The sequence below is a fragment of the Ornithodoros turicata genome, chromosome 2 (assembly GCF_037126465.1).
Source record: "Ornithodoros turicata isolate Travis chromosome 2, ASM3712646v1, whole genome shotgun sequence".
Taxonomy (NCBI): domain Eukaryota; kingdom Metazoa; phylum Arthropoda; class Arachnida; order Ixodida; family Argasidae; genus Ornithodoros; species Ornithodoros turicata.
Window position 1 is genome coordinate 22859445 of NC_088202.1, and position 24333 is coordinate 22883777.

A 24333-nucleotide genomic window follows, 5' to 3' on the forward strand; every position below is an offset into this window, starting at 1 on the left:
GAGTGTACAGTCAGGGGATTGGGCTTTTCATCATCTGAAGTGCCTAATGAGCTAAAAATAGACGGAAATACTTACTCAAGACAGGCGCTTGGGGATATGGTAAATAATCATTTGATAAATATCGAGGTGGCTTCAGCATTTTCCCAATTAGACATGTCTCTGCTGTATTATCCTATCCTCCCTGTCACAGCCAATTCGATATTCACCACTGTGGTTTTCTCTGATCAACATAAAACGGCCAAAGTCATCATTTTAAGCAAAAGTCATAACAAAGATGATATAAATTACTACAGACCAATCTCTATTTTACCTATGTTCTCCAAAGTAGTCGAGAAGCTTTTAAATAACAGACTATCTTGGTTTCTACAGAAAAAGAAATTAATAGCTAAATCCCAATTTGGCTTGGCAAAATCTGTAGATAATTGCATTGCTGGGAGTAAATGATAAAATCATCGAGAATATCGGGAACCGTCTTTATGCAATTTGTACAATTGGATTGTTTCTGGATCTCAGAAAAGCTGCCTATAGCAATAGCCATGATATCCTGTTGGGCAAACTTTGCGGTAATAACGCGGTAATATAATATCTTAATACAGTGAACCCTCGTTAATCTGACCCAGGAAAATCTGACATACGAGCTTTACGACCATACTCCTGGGGAACAATGCAGTGAAACCGCTGCAAATCCCCCCCCCCCCCCCGTTAATATGACAATTCCGCATTATGACCAAAATTTTCGGGAACGACCATGGTCATAATAACGAGGGTTCACTATATATAATATAATAATATAATAATAATCTTTGCGGTATTAACGGAATAGCCCACAACCTATTTTCCAGTTACATTGTATCTAGGTATCAGTACGTTTCAATCCACGGTAATGATTCCTCAAGCAGTTGATAAAATATTATGTTCATCAAGGTTCGATCCCGGTCCTACCCTGTTCCTTATCTTCATAAATGACATCATTGCAGTTCCCGGTGCTAACGATACTGTGCAGCATGCAGATGACAGAAGAGCATATACAAAGGAAAATTAGCCGAAGCTTTGTGGCTGTACGTTGAGCATATGCTAACAATTTGATCGTGCACTCCCAGCCGAGGACTGCTGTTTCGCTCTACTTGAAGCTCGTCAGGCCGGCGCAGGGAAGTGACACAATCTTGGGTCGGCGCTAACAGTGCGTCTCGGCAAGACGTCAATATTCCGCGGTGACGGTGCCACCTGTGGAGGCCGCAGTGCAAGCCAGCAAGTACATATACAAAGGAAAATTATCTTACTTAGTATCTGTACTTGCTGGCTTGAGCTGCGGCTTCCACAGGGGGCGCCGTCACCGTGGAACAGCCGTGGAACATATATATATATATATATATGTAATATTTAGTATTCGCAGCGAAGAATAAGACGATCACTGACGACTCTATGAATTTATGTATTAGTCAGAATGAAATTGAAATAGTGTCACACGTCAAGTTTCTAGGCACTTGGTTCGAAGAGAATGTATTGTGGGATGTCCACGTTAACAATGTCACATCGGCAGTCACCCGGAAAATAGGAGCACTGTACCGTATCAGGGATTTATTACCTGCCTGGTTAAGAATATCACTCTATTTCGCACTAATTTACCCGTCCCTGTATTATTGTCTGTTAGTCATCGATCATTATCCTATACCAAAGAATGAGCAACCTTTAGCAAGTTTGGCTAGAAGTCAAAAGTTCTACAAAATAAACTTAGTATGGCTTACTAGCAACTGGAAATGTGCGAAGAATCTAAAAAGTGCTCAACTTTAAATACCCATAAAGGATTGTTTCAAATCAAACCTCTTCATCTTGGACTAGCATCCGCTCCCGTCATATTCCAGCGGGTTTGCTAAAATTATTCTGCTACTTAGACGACGTACTGATCACGGGAGCGACGCAAGCGCTTTTGGCATACTGCACCAAAGCTTAGGTGTTACAGGCATTACGATTTACTGTTGTTGCTTAACCTGTGCTCTCCTTCTTCCAGCCACACGACACCTTCTCTTTCAAAGCGTTTGACTATACAAAAAACTACGTTTGATACGCTTTTTCCGGGACTTTATAGTCCCGGAAAGGAAGGAAATTCCTCAGGAAGGGTCTAGCAGTGTGAGATTACCTCCGTAATGAAGCATTCACAGAGAACAATATCATGTAGCTTTTACGCGATCATGTTGCACGGTATCAACAATCAACCGATTTAATATTAATCATCTGTGTGCCGCCACCAAGCAAGTGTGCAAATAAGCATGTTGGCATACACTGACTCCCGAATAATATTATTCTTTCTTCATTTTGGTGGCTCATATACCTACAGTGTAACATGTGTAATGTGAGAAAGTAACTAGACCGCGTTCGGTAACCTGTGTAGCTTAGGGAATTCTATCTCGCCAGAACTGCCTTCCCAGGGTGGCTATGCTCGCTCAACGTCTATGGATGATGCGTCGAGAAAGGTAACAGTATACGCTCTTATTGGACAGCGCGGGCTCCTCTGTCTTACTTGTAGGTGACGTAACTATGGGAACTTTGTAGTGAGCATACGGTACAAAGATCATGGTAAAGTTCAATCACATCAATATTGTGCTTCTTTCAAATTCTTTACACGATCTGTGATTCATAGAGAAGTAGAGACACAATAACGTAACGCACACTGATCCGAAACTCTCGGTTGTATATGCGGAACACAGGATTTTTTTAGCAGAACCTTTTAAATGTCACTTTGCAAAGAGAGAAAAAAGCAACTAAGGAAAAGCAGACGCGGAATACGTTTAGCAGTTAGAACGTCCCTATAAAGGGCACATTTATAAGTTACGACGTCTGGGTTTTGTTTACAATCGGAAGTAACTTCTAATGCTCCTACAATGTCAGGTTATAAGCCGTTTCTGACCTCTAAATAGTGGTATCGGACTTCTGCCTATAGCTAGAAGTTACAATAAATGGTACCGAGTTAAGGTCGGGTTACATGGAACGAATATGCGACGAGCAGTCGGCGAAATTCGCCCTGCGTCATTCGCTTGACGCACAGCGTCAAAAAAATATGCCGCTCGCAGTCCATCTAGCCAGGCCAGAAAATTTCGCTTCGCGTCCGGCGCTACCCGAAGCAGCGAGCAGGCACGTCGGGAAAACAGCCAAATAGGGGCTTACTACTGGCCCTGATTTCCGTCCATGGGCCGAATTCAGGGATACCTCCTCTGATGCAGGTTCTGCCTGATAGCAGAAGAAAATGTAAGAAATCCAACTTGAAATAATAGCATGAGGTGAGGAGGAAGGAAGATGGAAAAAGGCGTGTGCAGACGCGAAAGGGAATTTGTACATCAGATATCGCGCATGGAGCCCGACTATCAGCAGCAATTGCAAAACGCAGAATGAAAATGTGATGAATCAGCTCTGACAACTTTTACCAAGCCTTTCTCTGCTGTACTTCCGCTCAGAATTCTGGTCTGCTACTCGTAGCGTGTACAACGAGATGATTGGCACTCGTAAAGCTGGTTCTCATCTATTTTTTGTTCACTCTGTGGAGAATGAAGATGCCGTCGACGATGACAAAGTGTGGTCGGGTTTCATTAAAGGTTCTCTAAAGTTGTCGCCGAATTTCTCTACTGTTAGCGACGTAACCAAGGTTGTATAACGTTAGCTAGCGTTGGCAAAGAAGAGTTGATAAATGCGTCCAAAGCCTTTTCTTCTCAGTTCAGATATTAAGGTGCGTTAGTGAGACTGCACCAGCATTACATTTTTGCAGAAGCGTAGCTTGACTCCACTGTGTCAGAAATTCGTAGGAGAAAAAAAAATAAATGAAAACGGCGAAGGAGGCCACACGTCACTCTTATAATGGGCGTTTAAAAACAAAAACACACTTAAAAGGAGAGTATTCTATCGAAAACACCTTTTAGGACGGCATTGTTTTCTGGAAAATACTCCCTCTCAAATAGCTAGAGATATACAGTTCGACATTCTTGCTTCTATGGCAAGCACCACCCTGAGCACGGCAGACTTCCAGCCGCGGTTGCATCGTAGAACCTAAACCAGAGAGCAATGCGTCACAGGCACGCTTTGTTAGCTTGATAACGCTGTGGACAAACATGGGTGCCGAGGGTTGAAGGGACCTGGGCACCCTCAGTAGCCTATATTGGCGTATCAGATGGATCATATACTAAAGTTAAATTTGTTGGGGCGGGAAACGTTTGTAACGGTGACGGGAATGCGTTTTTGCGATTAACATATACGCTTCCAAAGAGTCAAAGATATCAGCTAAATTCCTAACATCCTTCCCTGTCGAGTACTGTGTTTTTAACTCAGGTTCTCGTCTATAATGTGATTACTTGCTGAGCGGACCTGTGAAACCAGCATAATTTTTCTCTCACGAATTAAAACACAATTTTTAACACCATATTCCTAGTTCAAATGGGGTTGGAAGAAAGGTGTAGTGGACGTAAACACCTGTTTCAACACCCCAGTTTAAACCCTTAATGATCGACATTGGATAAAATATGGTGTATGTCGATATTGGAATTCCTGGCTCATAAGAAAACATCCTATAACTACCATAAATCATACATATGATAATAATCAAGAATAAACAACATTTTAAAAATACAGACGGAAAGACTCTATGCCAACAGAGCGTTTACCCCGTTGACAAAGCTTGGAAGAGACCAATTGGACACAAAAGCTGGTGGAAGAGCATTCCACACCTGGACAGCTTTGAAAAGGAGAAAAAGAAAACTCCACGAAGAATTCCAATCGAATGCACAAGTATTTGTTTATTCAGTATTCGCACAGACCTATTAAACACAGTTCAGGATGCACAGAGTATTTCTAAAACACGACAAAAATTCGGGAAAATTAGCCGTATTGGTTGATAAATATGAGTGTTTTACATGATTGATTGAACATTACATTTGTTCCCTTCCTCCAGGAAAATGGTCATGCCAAAAATAAATTTGGAAGCAGAGAATTCTCTGCGTAGTATTTCGTCATATGCATAGCATTTGGTACGTTGTAAGTAGAAATGAGTGTAAGTGTTTTCGACCTCTCAAATAACCTTGGTGTTTGTTACAAAAACACCTCGGTAAGATAATTTATACCGAGATGCCAGTGTACCGAGATGTTCATGTACGAAGCTGCCCGTGTACCGAAACGTCCATGTACCAAGATGTCCGTGCGCCGAAATGTCCGTGTACCAGGATGCCCGTGCACCGAAACGTTCGCGTACCAAAATGTCCGTGTACCAAAATGTCCGTGTAATATGCCGTGTGTATATGTGTATATGTGTAATGCCGAAATATCCGTGAACCGAAATGTCTTGTACCGAATCGTCCGTATACCCGGTTACTGCTGTTGTTCTCTAATGTTAACACCTTGGCATTCTTCAAAGCGGGGACTACCTGTAACGATGAAGCTGGTCTGGATGCAATGGAAAGTGGCCTACGTTTCACATACTAGTCATGTTATGTCATAGTGCTATTAATAAGCCATCCAGGAAGAAAATTGTGACGCTCTTGCCCTGCCATAATCTCAAAACTAGCTTCATAAAAAAGAAGAGAGGCATGATCCTCAGATCGAGCTAGGGAACGTGAAGGCTGGAATCGACAACTGCACCACTGAACCAACAGCCCAACATGTTGCCATCGCGAGGGATCAAGACGCAACCGCTTGGAAAGGCACACTGGGCTAATCGTTCTTCGTCCGTCGCGAAAAAAAAATGGGGGGGGGGGGGACTACAGTTGCGCGGAAAGAAGCGTAAAAGACAGGTTCACGTGTCATGCCGGACAATGACACTTTCGAACACAGACGACACCTTCTGGAAAACACGTTGCCTTCACGAAACACAAGCAAAATGGCACGCGAATGCATTTTTCCATGAAACAACGAAAATTAGTACCCCAGATAAAAAAAGGAAATAAATCTGACGCACTTGCACTTCCAATCCAGTTCTACACCATCGTGGGACCTCTCATAGATGTACGTAAGCGTTGACACGTCTTTCTAAAGCCGAAGGCCGATGGATATATTCCGGGTGAACTGCGTAGCTTCAATGCAGAGCGGCATGTATACTCCGGTCAAGCCAACTTGAGGGGTGTGTCCTGCAATACTGCGAATGAATCTGAATAACTATAAAAAATACAGCACGTGAAAATCTGTTCATATGGTGAGTGTAATCCGCAGGGGTTCCGATTCACAATGACGACCTGTATTGTGATTATGCCCTTGCGCGAAGCTTAAAACGGACAATTTGATGAATTCCGCAACTGCAGGGAACAAAGGTAGTTCAAGCCACAGGTCAGAAACTATAGTGAGTGATATACTAGTATAGATACACTGGGTGTGTCACGTCCGTGTGTGTGTGAGACTGTGTGTGTGACACGTGTGTGTGTGAGACTGTCCAGAATATTATTCAATTCGCGGTTTGTTTTTCCTTCCTAGAATATATGTATTACCGGCGGAGCCTACTCAAAGGGGGTGGCGTATCAGTAATTTGTGCATGCGTTAATTAAAGAAGCTTTTTAAGCCACACTGAGCTCGTTATCACTTCTTTTGTCGTGGGGACAAAACAGGAACATCCCACAGTTGCGCACAAAGTTGCAAAGCGTAAAAGACACCTTCACCTTTGATATGTCTCACATAGACATTTTCTGGACAGCCGATTGTTTTGGCCAACACCAGAAAAATAGCACACCAGTGTATTCTGCCATGACGCCAAAACCGGCGCGTCTAGAATATCGCGACACGTTCATTACCGCCGTGCAGAAGCGCCCTATCCTCTGGGATTGATGGCCTATGGACTATAATGATGAAAAAAAAAAAAAAGCGTTGCCTTGGATCAAATTCGTCGCCAAAATTGGAAGCGACCAAGAAGGTACGTTTACACTGCTATTAGTGTCGTTTCTTTCCTACTTTCAAACACACACGGCTATCACAGAGCCCGGCATTAATCAGTTTTTCCACACATTCTAACCATACCACGACGAGCCAGCGATCAACTAGCGTCTGCTTGTTGCTAGGTAGTTTTCGGCTGATAAATTCGTTCTGCTTGCAGGCTGCATTGTATGAGGGGTGTTCAAGTCAAATCGGGACTTTTCATTTTTCGCAAAAGTAAAATGAACTTACAGGCGAGAAATCAGTTTTATTTTTCAACGTAATCTCCAGCTGCACTAATACACTTGTCCCAGCGTTTCACGAAGGCTTGGATGCCAGCAGCGTAGAAATCTTTACCGGCACGTAGCAGCCATGATCGGACCGCATTCTTGACCTCGTCGGCCCAGCTGAAGTGGGGGCCCCCAAGGAACACCTTCAGTGGCCTGAAGAAATGGAAATCGCTGGGAGCGAGGTCTGGACTGTAAGGGGGATGTGTCAGCAACTCCCAGCCAAGTTCCTGTAAGGTGCGTGTCATGAGGTGCGCGGTATGCGGGCGTGCATTGTCCTGTAGGAGGAGGACTCCTTTGGTGATGAGGCAGGGTCGCTTTTGCTTCAGCGCCTTATGCAGATCTCTGAGAACCTAGCAGTAATATGCACTATTGATGGTGGTACCACTGGGCAGAAAAACCTGAACAACGCCAGCCTTGTCCCAGAAAACTGTGGCCATGACCCTACCCGCAGACGGGGTGCTTCGGGCTTCTTGGCAGCTGGCGAGCCCGGATGCTTCCACTGTTTTGATGCGCAGTTAGACTCAGGAGTGAAATGGTGCACCCATGTTTCATCGCACGTAATGATCCGATCAAGGAACGGCTGTCCTTCATTGTCGAAACGGTAACTTAGCTCTTGGGAGATTTCCAGTCTTTTGTGCCGGTCAAACACGAAGAGCTGCCTCGGGACCCAACGGGTACTAACTTTCCGAAACTGGAGGTGTGCATGAATGATAGTGTTCAATGTTACCAGAGAAAGGTCTGTCTTTCGAGTCAGTTCGAGAAATGTTATCCGTCGGTCCTTGAGGATCAGGCGCTCCACAAGTTGGATGTTCTCAGGAACTCTGACACTGGGCAAGCACAGGATCGTCCTGCACTGATGCACGGCCGTCTCGGAACCGTTTGCACCACTCAAATGGTTTGCTGCGGATAAGTGTATCGCGGCCATACTGAGCCTGAAGTCTTCTGTGAATTTCAGTGATATTACGCCTTTATTCACGAGAAACTTCATGACAATTCGCTGTTCGATGTGCGCGCTCACCTCGTTGTCGGCCATCTTGTCCAGCCCGTGTCTTCTGTTTTGAACAAACTTTGGACCACCACGTGGTGAACGCGGAGGCCTGTCGCCTGTGAAAATGACGAAAAAGAAGTAGCGCGAGTCATTTGTACACTCAGGAGACAGAAATTCCCGGTTTGACTTGAACGCCCCTCGTACAAGCGCGTTGGAAAAGCCTGCGCGATATATTCACGAAAACACATCATGCATGGTAGGAAGGAGTGCCAAGTGGCTCCGGTGCCAACGACGTGCGTCAGATGCACTGGCCGTACTTCCACCTACTCATGTTTCTCAAAGATCAAGTGGAGATCGGAAGGTATGCTCACACTGCTGCTTGTTCATTTTGGGTTCCAAGGGCAGTGATGAAAAGATAAAAACACTGAAAATACGGTTACCAACTCAGAAGCTTTCTTGCATTGATCCGCATTTCGTCAGGTGCAAAAGTGGTATAGAGCTAATGCACGTATACAGGATGTATCACCTAATGTGACACAAAATTCTAACTGACGACGTACCCGCCGAACGATTGGGGGACTTCCAGCAATTGCCCTATGGAAACTTTTGCCACCATTAAGTATGGTTTCGGACAATTTTTAATTGAGGAAAATTTATTTTTTCGATTGAACTTTGAAAATTCCCAAGCGAACCTCACTTTTTTTTTATAGAAATATGGAGTCATCCACGGATAACCACAGACCTAACAGAAACTACGCACAGTATCACAACAGAAATAGTCGGGGAAAATTATGTAATAATAATAATAATAATAATAATAATAATGTTTTATTGGTGCCCAAGAATGGTCAAGACGACCCTAATGTTGGCGCAGTTAAAGGGTCTCTGACCAGAACCTGGTCAATGTCTTTGTTTGTATGGATAACGAACCTACATGGTGCCTTCAAGTTACAACTGAAAGATTTCGTCTAGCCGCGAGCTATTCCAAACAAGGAGCCGAAAAGCGGTTTCGATTTCTGCCCTCAACTCGTGCGATCAGCGCAAAACTCTAGCTATTATGCAGTGGTTTTCCCAGGAGGGTCGGATTCGCTGAAAAGAGCGTGACCACGCTGGAGCTGCCATCATGCTGGTCATGGAAGGTGTTGCCTTCCGTTGGCTGCTTCATTCCGCTAAACTTTACGTGCTCGTTTTCCGAAATTCATCACTTGCTATCTAAATTCGGCGTGCTATGTGCGTATCTCATATGTATTCATTAAACAAATAAGCAGTGAACATTTTCCTACTACATCCGTCGCTTGTGTGCTGCCGTTCATTCGTCACTTTATTATCACGACACTCGAGACTCGACAGACCAGAGCATGGAATGGCGGGTGGTTTCGTTTTTGCCATTTCCGGTTCCCGTTGGTTCGCAGAGCAGCATGAAAATGGCGGTTTACTGTGTGTATTCATCATTGGAATTCCGTTGCCTTCGGAAATACATGCCTATATTTGTTACGATGGGTAACAATTTATTGATTTCGCTAGCAAAGCATACAAACGCACTTCAACACGTCAGGAGGCTCGGTAAACATCTTCATCCGTGTCGGTGGAAAGCAAAGGGTTTGTAGGTAATCTCAGAGATAAGGTATGATTCACGTTTGATATATCTACGTTTACCTTGTGATTCGGATAGCACTGCTCAATTCTTCACGCCTCCCGAAGAATCGTGCGTACTCAACGCAATGACACGGCTGGCATCCCTTCCTTGGGTGGACGCTGCTACCTCCATTGCTCGTTCCCCCTTTTGTCATCCCACGTGACTGCATAGGGTTGGCAGCAAACGGAGCAGCTCCGCTGTAGTTAGAGAACTGAAATTCGTCCACTAACACTGTCCTTGACCAACGGATGGCTGCGCCCGGGCGGTCTCGCTCGGGGATAGGAGAATCCCATTGACGGCGCGCCAAGTACGTTCTCTAGAGTCTTCCTATATTAACTCTATGGGTTTTCCCATGTGTATGACGAAAACGCACGCGACGTTTATTGGTGGAAAGTCCACACCGTAAGTTCGGGTGGTTTCCGCAACTTCCGTATTGCTGGGTGCTTTTTCAATATGGACGTGGAAGCACAGCGGGGTTAACAAGTCAGCTTTTCAGCTACCTTTCAACAGCTGAGAGGCACCTGCTAGGTGCAGCAGAGTTTGGAGGCCTTGCTTTTGAAATCTTGAGCCACGAATCGACTTCAGCATGAAGAGGTAGTTCTAACAACAGACTGTTAGATGAGCTTTCAGCATCCATCGTGATGAAACACATGAACAGTTTGTGTAAATTTTGTGTTTGACGGCCCCGTGTAAAGGGGCCGGAGTGGTTCATGCATAATAATGCCCAAAGAAGTAAGTGAAGTGCAAGGAGCTGCTCTTAAACTAGCATATTTAGAACTTCGAGGGCAGCACGAACCTAGCGCTCATATTTACAAGTAAGAAGCGTGTCTCATGCACAATCATGCTTGTTGGTTTCAATACAAAATAGTTATTCTGAACATTTCGTAATTGTTCGTCACTTATTCAGAAAGAGTGCAGCTGAATTAATACTCGGCGTCCTACTCCTTTACCTTTGTTCAAAGCTTGCGTGTCTCATACAGGAAATAGATACACTACATACCAACAGTTTGTGAGATGGGTGTTGCACAAACTTGAAAAAAAAAGAAGAGAATCGTTATACCAGTCTGCGCGGTGAACAGGATACGCAAAGCCTTTCCCATAGTAACTACTACATGCTTTAAATACCCAAGATACTAGGTGGAAGTACCCCCAACAGGGAGTGCCCCTGTAATTTCAGCTGTAGACACACGTCGGTAATGATATAACTATAATAATGACCCCCCTCCCCCAACTTTTTTCAACACCCCTCCATGCTTGGGATTCTGGATAAACCACTGTGCTGATCCCTGGCACAAAGCACCATCTCATGAGCCTGCTCCGCCTGGTAAGAATTGCATTGGGCTCTCAGTTCCACCACAGACACAAATCCTATCCTATTCTGACGCATCCTTTTGTCCACCCATTCAGTCAGTATTTCGTAAGTGTTGTTCGAACTCTTACTGTCTGATAGCACCCAAATAGTATTGTTTAGCACCTCAAGTATTTTAATTATCGTTACGTGGAAGTAAATCTGACTGTTATGCAGGTTACCCTGTGTGTGACCTCCGGTTGCTGCTCTCAGTCCTCCAGAAGTGCTCACTACACAAGTTGACTATCGAAAACCTCAATCTTCCATGCATGATATAAAACCCCGGCTAGCTTGCTTCCTATCCATTTTTTCATTCTCAATCTTCCTTTTGTGTGCAAAGTGCGCACCCAGTTCAAGTAGGATGTAGACCTTGAGGAACCAAGCTTTGTATCTTGGGCTGCTCAAATACTCAAATAGGCATGTGACAGTCAAAGGTGATGTAACATGAAATGTGGTTCATACAGTTTATTGTGGCACTCAGGTAATATCTTCATAATATGTCTGCAGAGATTGTTCCAAAATAGCATATGTGATGGAGCGTCATACATTATTGGGCTTCTGGGAAAAATCATGATTCACCTGATACAGACGACAGCCTTTGTAACGGTGTCTGACACATTTTTAGCAACCACTGTTTTAAAATATGCATTAAAAATGCTCCCACTATGAAACTATCACAAAGTTCTTCATTTCATTTGTTTACTTTAAAGACCCTTGTGAGGGAATTTACATAAAGGGGGGAGGTTTGTATCCAAAAAATACAAATACCAAAATGATGTACACAAAAATACACAAAATTCGTTCACTCACCACAAAGAAATTCATTCGATCTGAAAACGATCATAGCACTTGGAAATAAATGACGATATATTTTGTTCTGATGCTATGCGGCCAGGAAAGTCATTCCAGTTTGACACCATCAGCTGGTGCGGAGAGTAGAGGAATCTTTTTTTTTTTTTTTGTGTGTGTGTGTGTAGGTGGAGCAAGTACTTTGTGCGGGTCATCAAGTCTTGGAAGTAACTTGTGAGGGGATTGACACTAAGTGGGGTGGGGAGGAGGGTGGCCGTAATATAACTTATGAAAGAATGCCAGGCCTGATACCTTTCATCTGGTAATCAGAGTAAGAAAGAGTTGGGCTTTAATGACTGAGACGCTGGAAAAAGGATGATAATCACGAGCAACAAACCCTGCGGTTCTGTACAAATTCTACGTTGTCGATTAAGAGATGTTGGGATGGGTTCCAGATTGCAGGGGCATATTCCAGTTCTTTTGAACATGGCAGTTGATGTTCTGAGACTGGAACACATAGAAAGGACAAATACATACAGAGCATCAAGTGCCTTAGAAATGAATCATGAAAGAAGGCAGTCACTGGAAAGGTTAGCCAGTAGTAGGACTTGAACCCACATCTTCTGTATTACCGATCTAGGGCTTTTACCAATTCAACTAAGCTAACACGCCTCTCCAGTGACATCCAAGGGTGCAGATGTACCCTAGGAATAGGTTTATGGGCAGGATAACATTAGTCACTGTTATTATACAGGCATGGCTCTCTGTCCAGTATGATCACCGCAGGGCACATTTGAAGGAACGCACAGGCACAAAACTTGCATAATAAATATGTAATAGCCTCAAACAACTATTATAGATAATGACTAGGACATGGAACTTCAATAGCAGATGGTCTGGCAGTACAACACAGGTTATCTTGCCATCACTATATATTTCCCAAAATGCTGAAAATAAATCGATAGAATTACTGCAATGAGCTGCTCAATTTTTCACCATCAGATATATTTTTAGCACTCTGTCTTTCATGTTTCAAAATATACATGCATCGAACCTGCAGAAGCTTGTGTGTGTAAGTAGAGTCACACATCTCATGTGGAACAGGCGGGTCTAAGTTGTATTGAGGTATGTCAAGTCCTTACGCGTGCTCACCACCTGTAGATTCCCTTAAAGGGAACAAAAAACTTTTTGTTAGTGACAACTTCACGCTATATACCACATTTATAAAAGAAATTGGCCCCGTACCTGACGGACAACTGTCATGACCATTGCATATATCTTCCTCTCCTGTTCCTTCCACTTCCATGAAGTCATCACCCTAACATTGTTAAAAAAAGCCATATAAATTTATGAGGATCTCATTTCATAGAAAATTAAATGAGGCTACCAGGCAGGAAAGGCACCAGCCTGATGAGGTGCCTCGTACCAATACTGTGTGCGATAACTGAGATTATTATCACTACGAGCATACAGCAAATTACAACCACATAAATAAAATACACAATTGCATCGAGCTGTGCACATTTTCACACACACACACACACACACACACACACAAATACATAACAGAGTGGCCTGTCTCTAATAATACTTCAACAATCTTGTGTAAATCTGTTTTGAAACTGGACACAGGAAGGCCATTTCCAATCAGCTGAAAAAAAATTGTTCGGAAAAGGAACGGGTTCTGCTGATTTCCGTAGTTGGTCCGTAGCAGTGGAACCTTGTAAGGTGGTACAGTGATAGATTTCATGCCGTAATGGCAAGTGTTTGGGATGGCGTTAAAAGATCCTGAATTCGCAAGGGAATTTTGTGTAAATGTCTGATTTCCAAGTGAACACTTTGTCTACTGTATTTTGCTTGTCTTGAAGAAGCTGAGGGGCTGGATGGATGGATGGATTGTAGTGGCACCCCTAGTGGGCCTCTTTGCAAAGAGGGTCCAGCACATTGCATCTGTAGATATGGTTGTCGTACACCAGGCTTTCTTTCTTTCTTTTTTTTTGTGCACTGCAATTTTATAGTAGTTGCGCTCTGTGGTGTTTCCGCAGATTAGACAACAATAGTACAACTTGAGGTAAACTAAGGATTTCAACTGCGTTGGTTTAGAATCCAGAGCCCTTCTTTACAATGTGCAGTATGTTGCATATTATAAGGAAAACAAATAGAACAAAACTTGTACCTGATCCCTGCCTTGTATTTCCAACATTTGGTTCCACATCTTGTCAAAGGAAGTCATGAACTACATTGGTGCACACTGCTGTGACAATTAAAATGTTACACCTAGATGCGGAATACACGGCGGTAGTGTGGATGTTGCTTACTGCATTGGCATGGGTGCATTCTGAACAACACCCCGAAGTGTACAGTATATCTTTTGATTTAGTGCGTAAACTTCAGTTTTCTTTAATCCTTATTTTTCTTTGTTGCGTAAATGGTCTCCTAACATCTGCATGCCACAATGTAATTCTCACAAGGAGAGTAATCACTGTATAAATTAAACAGAAGACACTAACCTCGTCACGTCCAGATGCAACAGACTCGGAAGATAGATTCAAGGAAAGCACTGCAGACTGCTGTAGGCGGAGGTTCTTTGTACTCAAACTGAGGGGTCCGTCTCATAGTCTGCATTCTTCAAATACGATTGGCAATATCCGCTGCCAACCATATGTGCCGCTGTGGTTGAACGCGCAGTATCGTACGGAACTGAATCCCCGCCGAGAAATCTCGCTTTGACGACACAACCGAGGCATGTCAAATGAAGTCTATGTACCTCGATAAATTGGTCGTTGTTCCAGAAGATATAAATAAAGAAAACTTGGAACTGCACACACTACGCTAACGCTGTGAAACAGCGCGCTGGATCCCGAAAGGAAGTCGTCGTATAGATCGTAGCTCGTAGCCTCGTAGCTAGTTCTCCTTTCCACGGAAGTCGCAAATTGGATTATCGCACTTATAAAACAGGTCGCAGATTTCGAAGTATATACATACTTTTTATTACCAGACATTGTGACAACAGTATATCTGCGTAAAAATGTTGGTTATTGCTGAAAGTTGTTGTTGTAGTGCTCGATCACGTGACGGCATTCTGCGCGCTGATTGCATGGGCGATTGAGGTCATCCCAGATGGATGACCAGATGATTTTTCTATATAAGCGTACGTTTTCTTGGTTTGACGCTAGGTGTGCCAGCGTCGGCCTGAACCGCGATGCTCAAAATTCGAGGTCAGAAAAACTACGAAGTGTTGAGGCATGCATTTTCGTATGTGAAGTTGCTTTTGTGTATTCTATAGGTAGCAACTGCGTAAAAGTCTCTCCAGCTTCTGGTCAGAGACGCTTTAAATACTCTGCACTACAAACAGACAAAATATGCAAATAAATACAATATGCGAATACACACAATATGCACTAACCATAAGACACGATCTATGCAATCAAAAAAAACCGTACATGAAAAAAAAGTACATGACTTGAATTGAAAACAAGAAAAGAGCACACGCGCATTGTAATGTGAGAAACCCATACATTCCTACGGCAACAAAAGGGAAATTATCAGAAAAAAAAAACAAAGAAATGAAAGTTCCGCAAAATGGGAAAATATATTGTGCCTAAATCATGTACATGATGATGAAAAAATATAAAGAGATGAAGGAAGCGAGTGAAACAAAATTTGGCCCCATGTAAGAGGATTATTAGGACAGCAGTGGTTGACATAGCACGTTGGGGGATTCCGCAGAGTAGCACATGGGAGACAAAAATTTAGGCGGCCTAACAGTAAAGGAGAATCAAATACGGAGTGCGCACATTTATAAAGAAACATCATGTCATGAATGCGGCGGCGGTTAACAAGAGGAAGCAAGTGCAGGTAATTTGAAAGCTCGTCATAGTCCTAAGATAAAAATGCGGGGACATTCCGCAAGAAACGTGAATGAATAATGTGAAGTGCCCTCTTTTGCACAGCTTCAAGAGGTTTGATATCGGTGGCATATAAAGCATTCCATACTACCGACGCATATTCAAGTAGGGGAAGGACGCAAGCTTTATAGAGAGTAAGAATACCGTGTGAGAAGAAAACATTTTACAGGTGTAAGTGAGCAAACCAAGCATACGCAGAGCAACAGAACGAATTGCACTCACATGCTCATGAAATTGAAGCTTCGCATCAAAGACAAACACCCCAACCACGAATGGTGTCGACTCGGGCTGTTTCGCCATCAGAAAAGTACTGAAATCGGGTTACTTGATACTTGCGCATGAATGAGATAATTTTAGTTTTTGACGTGTTGATTTTGAGGAAATTAGAAGTACACCAAGAAATAACACTGTAAACATCCTCCTGAAGCAGTAAGCAATCGGAAGGCGAGGTTATGCTTTTCATTATTTTGAAGTCATCAGCATACTGTAGCATGATGGAATGTTTAAAGGGACCGAAAAGTGAATATAAACCTATCGAAACTTTGTGTTCGGCGAAAAGCTTGAACCTTCAAAGGTTCGAATATCAAAGAACTCCGCTGAAGTCGCTGTAGTTTTTCTGTAATCGAATTTTCCATAATTGCATGTCCAGGGATCTAGTAGGAAACCGTGCAGTCTGTCAACAATTGCATGACCCCGCGCCATCTGTCGAGGACGCATGTAATACGCGCACTTCCGGGCGCTAATCCGGCGAAAACGAAAATAGCAGTGGGCATTTGTGGCCACTTTCTACGTCGAGAATGTCGAGCCTCTTGAACATGAGTGCGCATGAATTTCACATTCGAGAACTGTCGTTCACACAGAACTGTTGTTCGTGCGTTAGCGTGCTGGAAAGTGTGTTCTTCGCAGCAGAAGATTCCTCGTCCAGAGATCAATCGGAGTCACATTCGTCCTCAGCAGTAGCTCACCGTGCTGTGAACATGGACTGCTTTATGAAATTTCCATGTATCAGGGAGAAGCATTTGTGTAAGCCGAAACAAGCACTGGTTTTTCGTCGTGCAGGTGTTCATGTGTGAAATGCAAACCGACGGATACTACGGATGGATACTACGGTTTTTGCTGCCGAGAGGTAGAGAATGCGTGTGAAAAGCAGGCAGACGATTGCATCAGAACTAACAAATATTTCAAAATACTGCGCCTTGACACCGAAGTACTGCAAGTGTCTTTTACATACATCCGAAAAACCGAAGAGCATGGCAACATACACGGCAGCGCCGTGTTGTCTTTACGCACTACTTGAACGGCAAACTGGACGGAAAACCCTTATTTCTGCAGGAAATTCCGTTATACCACCTGTCGGCCATTCACAAGAAGGATATGGGGGTGCTCTGAGAAAATACAATAGAAAGTACTCCACTGGATCTCGATCTGCGTCATGCATGCTATTAGGGATGCTTTCCCATCAGTGCGTTAACCTGTAGAAAACGTTATCAGCAGATTTTTATTTCTTGTTTGCTGCAAGTTTTTCTCATTGCTTTTTGTTTGCTGTCACAGCATATTATAATTACTAGTTTGTTCCTGGAGGGTTAAATAACCTGTGGGCATAGATGTATTTGTAGGTTATACTCATGTCTCAATTGTATATGTGAGGAGTAAGTAAGATAATTTTCATCAGTGTCATTCAGCTGAACTGTGTTCATAACCTTTTAGTATACTTCTTAGTGACCACGTTTCCAAATGTCAACTAATAATTGAACCAAGATTGGGATTTAACACTTAACTCTGTTTTGCCAAATGGAGTACTTGAATCACCAACTAACATTTGTAAAGAAGGACTTGAGGGCTGACTTCAAGTATTATTAACCCTTGATCTGGGTTCAAAGTTAACCATGCACCATTGGTGTGCATAGTACTCCAAAATGGCTAAATAATTTATTGCATAAGTTCTCTGTTACTGTAATTGAGATGTACTTTTGTAAAGTACTTTTGACAGCCCTGCAAACTGAAACTGGCTTCAGTGTACACTACGAATGCATCGTAACATTTAATTGAAATATAATATAAGAGCAGAAGCAACATTTTGTCACAACTCAAACTATATCTTTCTTTTTTATTGTCCAGGGATTTAGGAAACAGAGTAGGACTTCCTGCACTCTGATATTTAGACGTACTTGAGTTGTAAAACCTGCAACAAAATAAACAAGAGAAGTATAAACAGTTTTGTCTTTCCCTTTTGAATTTAACGAGCTAGTTATATTTTACCATTTGTTCACTTTTGTATTCTCTGTTGGTGAAAAGATTACAGGAACAATAATGCTGCAGATCGAACAATGACCTGTCATCTTGATGAAGATCAGAACATTTCTTCAGGCATGCTAAGTGAGACAAAAGAAATGTACAATGAAGGTTGTACAAAAACAGCAAATCTCCGTCGACTAAAACTTTATATGTGGATGTTACCACATCGTGCAGTTTCCATCCAAAAGTAGGACTAGGCAAGGTTGTTTGGTAAATTGTTGGCATGTTAATGTGCTATACCGTTACAGCACATCAATATTGATGAGGGGCAAACACAGTAGACAGCGTGATGGCTGCAAACTCAAGTGAAGATTTATTCAACAGAACAAGAAACCGAAAGCATGAGTATAGAGAAAGGCAGTGCCATGCAGTTTATGGTGAACCACATTAATCTCCGAGAAGGTAGGATCGGAAAAGCAATAGAGAGAAATGACAGTTGCGTCCTAGATAGGGGAACTCTGCAAATTTAGGACCAATATGATATGGTAACCTTGCATGGCTCACTGCAGCTCTGACACACATTGAACAATTCCAGTAGTGGGGCTTCAAAGACAACGAACGTTTGCTGTTTCACTGGGCATTCAAGTGTAGAGGATGCATCTCTAGAAAATTAATTAGCGTTCCTTAGTCATAAAGTCATAACTACATCTCAACAGGAAGTATTCTTATACCCTTCAAACAAGCTAGTAATTCTGATCGGTTTCTTCTCCCCTTGTTGACGTCATACTAATGTTCTGCACCTGTCCAAAGACTAAAAAAAATGTCGCAAAATCTGCAACACGTAACAAATCTAGTACTTCCATCTGTGGACTTTGCATACCTGCTTTCAGCTATTTCTGCCATGTCAACTTGAGTGCCTGGATCACACACACACTAAGCAGTCTTGTGCCACTTCAACACTGGAAGGCCCCTAAAATTAAATTTGTTGATGTTGACAATGTTGAGTACGGGACAAGTAGGATAACATAAGTGAAATGGAATACGTCGTCGCTATATTATAATTTATACATGTGTGACGCCTGTACATACCTAAGACGTTGTGTTGAACTCGTCACCTTGGGGGTTACAAAATCACTGGGTACTGTGCATCAGTGTGCTTCGGACGTCTTCGCAATTCGCCTTCTACGGCATCTTCGTAGTCATCGGCAGCAAAATGAGAACAGCACACACAAGGAACGACTGCTACATCTAATAACCGAGTGTTTCGAACCACATTCGCTTTCGCGCACTCTCCTGTTGAATCTTGTGGTAGAAAACGCCCGCCGCCGATGGTGAACAACCATGATTTTTGCATCCCCGAACACCAAAACTACACCAGGCATATGTAGGTCTCTAGAATAATTGACACAACCACGACGAACATGTCATTCACTTCTCTTCGCGCGACCAACACGACCACCCACGACGTAAACGGCGACAGACGGCCTTGCAGATGGCGCGGCGGATCGTAGCTCGTAGCGGCGAAGTAGCTGAATGCTTTATTAACGTAAAAGCTATGGAGGTGAGCGTCATTTTCAAAATGGCGTTTAGCTGTAAGATAATGTGCGTCAGCTTTGTTCTCTACAAAATTAACTCTCACGTGGTAAGGGTTGACCAATCCCTGGGAACCCTGGACCTGAAACCCAAGTTGCTCTTTTTCGCCGTTCGCTGGCAGCACCGTCCATGTTCCGGCAATCTTCAAAATATTTATACATAAAAAATATGCCGAATTGAGAAGTAATGCTTTCTGTATCTTATCAAACAACGACGTTGTGCACGACAGTGGGCAAAAATATGGGGGTTATTTTTCACTTTTCGGTCCCTTTAACACAAGATACAAGATCATTCATAAAAATAGAGTAGAGGCCCGAGATTTGACCCCTGGGTCAAACCTCTGGGTCTGGGTAGAAATGTTTCTACCAGACGTAGAAACATAGGTATCAGAGTAGGATCCGGACACACAAACAGAGTATAAGCGATGCCGTAAGTAAGAGGCAAAGAAACCTAAATGAGAGTCCGAAACACCATATAAACTAAGCTTGCGAAGGAGCAGATCATGGTTCATTATGTCAAATTCTTTCGAGACGTCAAAATAGATTACATCCATTTGACCACGAGAAATAACCGCTGGGGAACAGCCTGACATGAATGATACAAGATTTGTGACTGTTGATCTCCCAGGCATAAAGCCATGCTTACTGTCTGCAATTTTGCGCTTAACGGACGAGGATAGATTAACAAAAATAATGTGTTCAAAACTTTGGAGCAGGCGCATAAAATACTTACAGGTCTATAATTAGTAACAATGTTATGGTTGCCCGATTTATGGGCAGGAATTACCAGGGAAGACTTCCACGGTCGTGGAACATTACTTCGTTTAACAGAAAGGTTGAATATGAATGCAAGCACAGGCGAAAGGATGTCACGATAAACTTTAAGGAAAATAGCAGGGAAACTGTCTGGTCCCGGTGTTGTTGTGGGCCTTAGCTTACGAATTGAATTTTGGACATCATTCTCACTAATAACAAACGAGGGCAGATGATCGCCGTGCATTTGCGTAAAAGAAAAGGCAGAATTTGTGCTGGCCGAGTCATCAAACACAGATGAAAAGTGCGACGCAAAGATATTTGCCACGATTGGCGGATTGCATTGCATCACGTTACCGTCAAACAGAGAGATGGTGATAGCGTTCTCACGCTTACGTTGTTTATGCCAGGTCCAAAAATTACGAGGATTGCTTTTCACGTCATCTTGAATCCCTGCCAAATACGCATAACGGTCTGAGTCAGCAGACTTCTTGAACAGCCGCCGAAAAGCAGCAAACTGTTCATAGTCAAACGGCCTTCCAAATATCTTAAATCTTCTACGAAAATATATCTTTTTACTAAGGTAACTGCGTGTGAGAGCAGAAAACCAAACTGGGTATTTGCCCCGACGTGGTATGGTGTATGGGACAAACTGAGAGATAGCATTTCTAACAATACTCGTGAAATTCAACACTGCATCATCAGGATCAATACAGTTCTACACAGAGGAGAAATCACAAGCCGCAAAATGGTGGTCATACAGGCCGACATAATCTCCCTTACGCAGATCCAGTCGAGGTGTAGACGACAGTGAACGCACGGGGGGGCACAAGAACAGAAGAGAGAGGGGCGTATGGTAAGGGTCAACGGGAACAATGGGCGAACCTGAACATTCCAAAGAAACGTCAAAGTTTGAGAAACACAAGTCTAGAAAATTACCATCCTTGTTAGGTATGCTGTTCGACTGAGCTAGTTGGTGAAAGCGGGCGAAATCAAGAAGACCATTACCCAGATGAAACGCAGGACAATTTCGTGATACTCTGGCATTAATAAAGTCAACACCAGGGGCATTAAAGTCACCAATAATTAAAACTTTGGAATTAACATCCATATAGTTTCTGCCCTATTGCAAGCAAATAGTTTTCAATAACAGCTACATTAGAACCTGGAGGAAAATAATGCACACCTATTAAGATTCTGTCGTTATCACGAAACCAACATTCAACCCAAACACATTCCGGTACAAGTTCCAGATCAGAGCGACGAGATACATTGAAATGGGACCGAACAGCAATAAGTGAAGCACCACCCCTCTGATTTTGAGTTTGACAACGATCAGACCTATGCACAGTACAAGTCGAAGAAGAAAAAAAAAAGAGGAGCTGGGTATACCTGGCCACAACCATGTTTAAGTGAAGCATATGACATCAAAACATCATTCAATCACTCCATTAAAGCACACTACATCTTTTGTCCTAAGACCCCGTACATTCTGATAATAAACTCCACAATGAGTGGCGTCGAACTGATTATGCGGAAGTGAGACCACTTTCACCCGAGAAGCACAAACTAATGTACGTGGGGCAACACTTTGCCCTACGTCATCACTTGTGAAGATCATATGGGGACGCAAGGGACCAGTGAACTCGCGGAATAGATAGTCTTCGGGCCACAGATTCGCGTCCATCAATTTTTCAAAATCACTATCTTAAGAAATGTGAAAGGAAGCATAGGCAGGGCTCCGAGTTACCAGTTTAGTACATACCGGCAATTTAACGGCATTGTCCCGCAAGAATGAGATTATGTCTTCGGGGCAGGTACAGGGACAAAGGCGTGTCACAAAGAGCGCCTTGCTCTTCTTGGCAACAGTGGACGACACAGCCTTGAGATGGGACACAGTTGAAGTTCCACATGTGACCTCTTTTCGTTCTGGACGGCGTAAAATGTTCGTTGAAAAATGGAGGGCTGGGTACCATTTGAGGCCGGTGGAGTAAAGAAAGAAACAAAGAAACATATACCTGCTTAGCTTGCCATATGGGATGCACCCGGAGCTTTCTTTTCGTTTCCTCCTTTTTTGCGAGCTCTCTAAACGTCATGAGCCATATTTTTTTCTTCAAAAGAAGAAGGCGCAGGGGGACCCCCATGTCAATCTGAGCAGCGGCGCTTTCCCCTCTGTCACCCTTTCTCTGCCCCCCTGAGCCCGCCTAAAGGGGCGCGAAAAAGACACCTTTCGGGAAGTAAGAATACCGGAGGTGGGGGCGCAAATTTCCCACCTGTCCCCCCGGCGGCCCATGGTAGACGCCGGTACTGCTTCAGTGCAAGGTTTGCAAAGGACGGTCACATTGGAATTGTAGTAACAAAGACATATTATACGTTTGCCTTGACTGCACGGCAAATCCCAGATTCCTACCTTATGCAACATCCAATTGTCTCAACATACCCGTAGCCTGTTGCTACATGCCCCAAGGTTGCTGCATATTGAAGCACTCTGCCTCCTGTTGCATATTTGGCCACATTGTCATTCGCGTCATTTTTATTTCGCAGTATCCAGAAGGATGAACAGAGCAACTAGTGCACTGAGACGCCTGTATCCTCAAGTACGTTTCAAATTAGGACGGTTTTCTCAAAAATTGGTTCAACTTGCCTCCCCCCTTCCCTACTTTTTGCCGTTTGAGTGACCAAAGAAATTATAAAATGCACATCGAATATGGTGATTCTTTTGCACGCTTCGTATGTTCGGTTCATCTCTCATGCACTCAGTTACTCAGTTGTTTGCGGTGCATCACTTCCCACCTACCCTATATGACTCCTTTTTCTCTTTCCCACAGCATAAATTTTCACATTTCACTGCAGTGCGTCAATTTTGAATTCGCGTTGACCAAATGCGGCCAACATACACGTCTTAAAGAGTCAGTTGACTTACCTTTCCATTTCCGTAGTAGTCGACGAGTGACTCAAGATATGCTACGAGTCGCTATTCAAGCGTATCTGCTCTTGATAACGTCGCATAGAAACCACTGTCGTGCAGAGGTTCACGTTGAAAGTGATACTTCAGACAGTTTCTGCAGCACGAGAGATATTTACTCTTGCCAGGAAGAAGGCAACAGCGTTTTTAGTGTAGTCTCTCTCATGGGTTTCAATGAGGTGTGCCAGAAAGTCAAGCCTACTTGTAACAGGTCTCAGGAGGTCGCTTCTCTCATTTGTTGCACTTCCTGTCTTGTGTGTAATGAAAATGATATAAGTGTTGACCTCAATCATGGCATTACTGTGTTCGTGTTCCCTAGTCTCGGGGTTTTTACGTTATGCATCATCTTCACGAGCTCGCTTGCTTCCTAGCCATTTTTTCATTATCAATATCAACATTGAAAGCTATTTCCTCAGCAAGCATGAAACGTAAAGCACCTAAACTCAACGGACACGCGAAATCACCACGATGCCCTGGTTTCTGTATGGGATGATCAGGGCGTCATCGCAATAGAGCTCCCCCTGACACACGGCATTGTGATGTGGGCTGCAATGGATCACGCCCACTAGTGGGCCAAACGAACACATATGGGACGCCAGCAGGGAATGCAATCACTAGCGTTCTTCGTTTGAACTACGTGTACACTTTTGTAATACCGCTAAACTGTGACCAATGGCTGTACACATCGGACAAGCGCATGAAGTGGAATTAGCTTCCTTGAGATTCCTAAGATGGCTACGGTGGCAATGGATCCTTCTTGGGCATTCCTCTTCTCCTCGCTCCATGTATGCAGATCTAAGTTACACGAGAAAAACACATGAAATGCAACGTTATCTAATCCTTCCTGTCTAAAAAAGCAAACAAGAAAACAAATGAAGTGTCTGAGGAATAACTTACGAGATGAGTACAAGTTACTCCTAAAAATCATTTAAGATAGAGTAACTTAAGTTTCTCTA

At 43.3% G+C, this 24333-nt stretch overlaps 1 protein-coding gene across 1 annotated transcript in view; it reads right to left on the minus strand.

Annotated features, from left to right (window-relative positions):
- Positions 1-23386, minus strand: part of LOC135385234 (caspase-3-like) — a 70869-nt gene extending 47483 nt beyond the window's left edge. The window contains exon 1 of the mRNA XM_064614427.1: positions 23336-23386. Coding sequence (XP_064470497.1) covers positions 23336-23343 — 8 coding nt within the window. The 5' untranslated portion in view covers positions 23344-23386. The remainder of the gene's footprint in view (positions 1-23335) is intronic.
- Between the last annotated feature and the right edge of the window lie 947 nt (positions 23387-24333).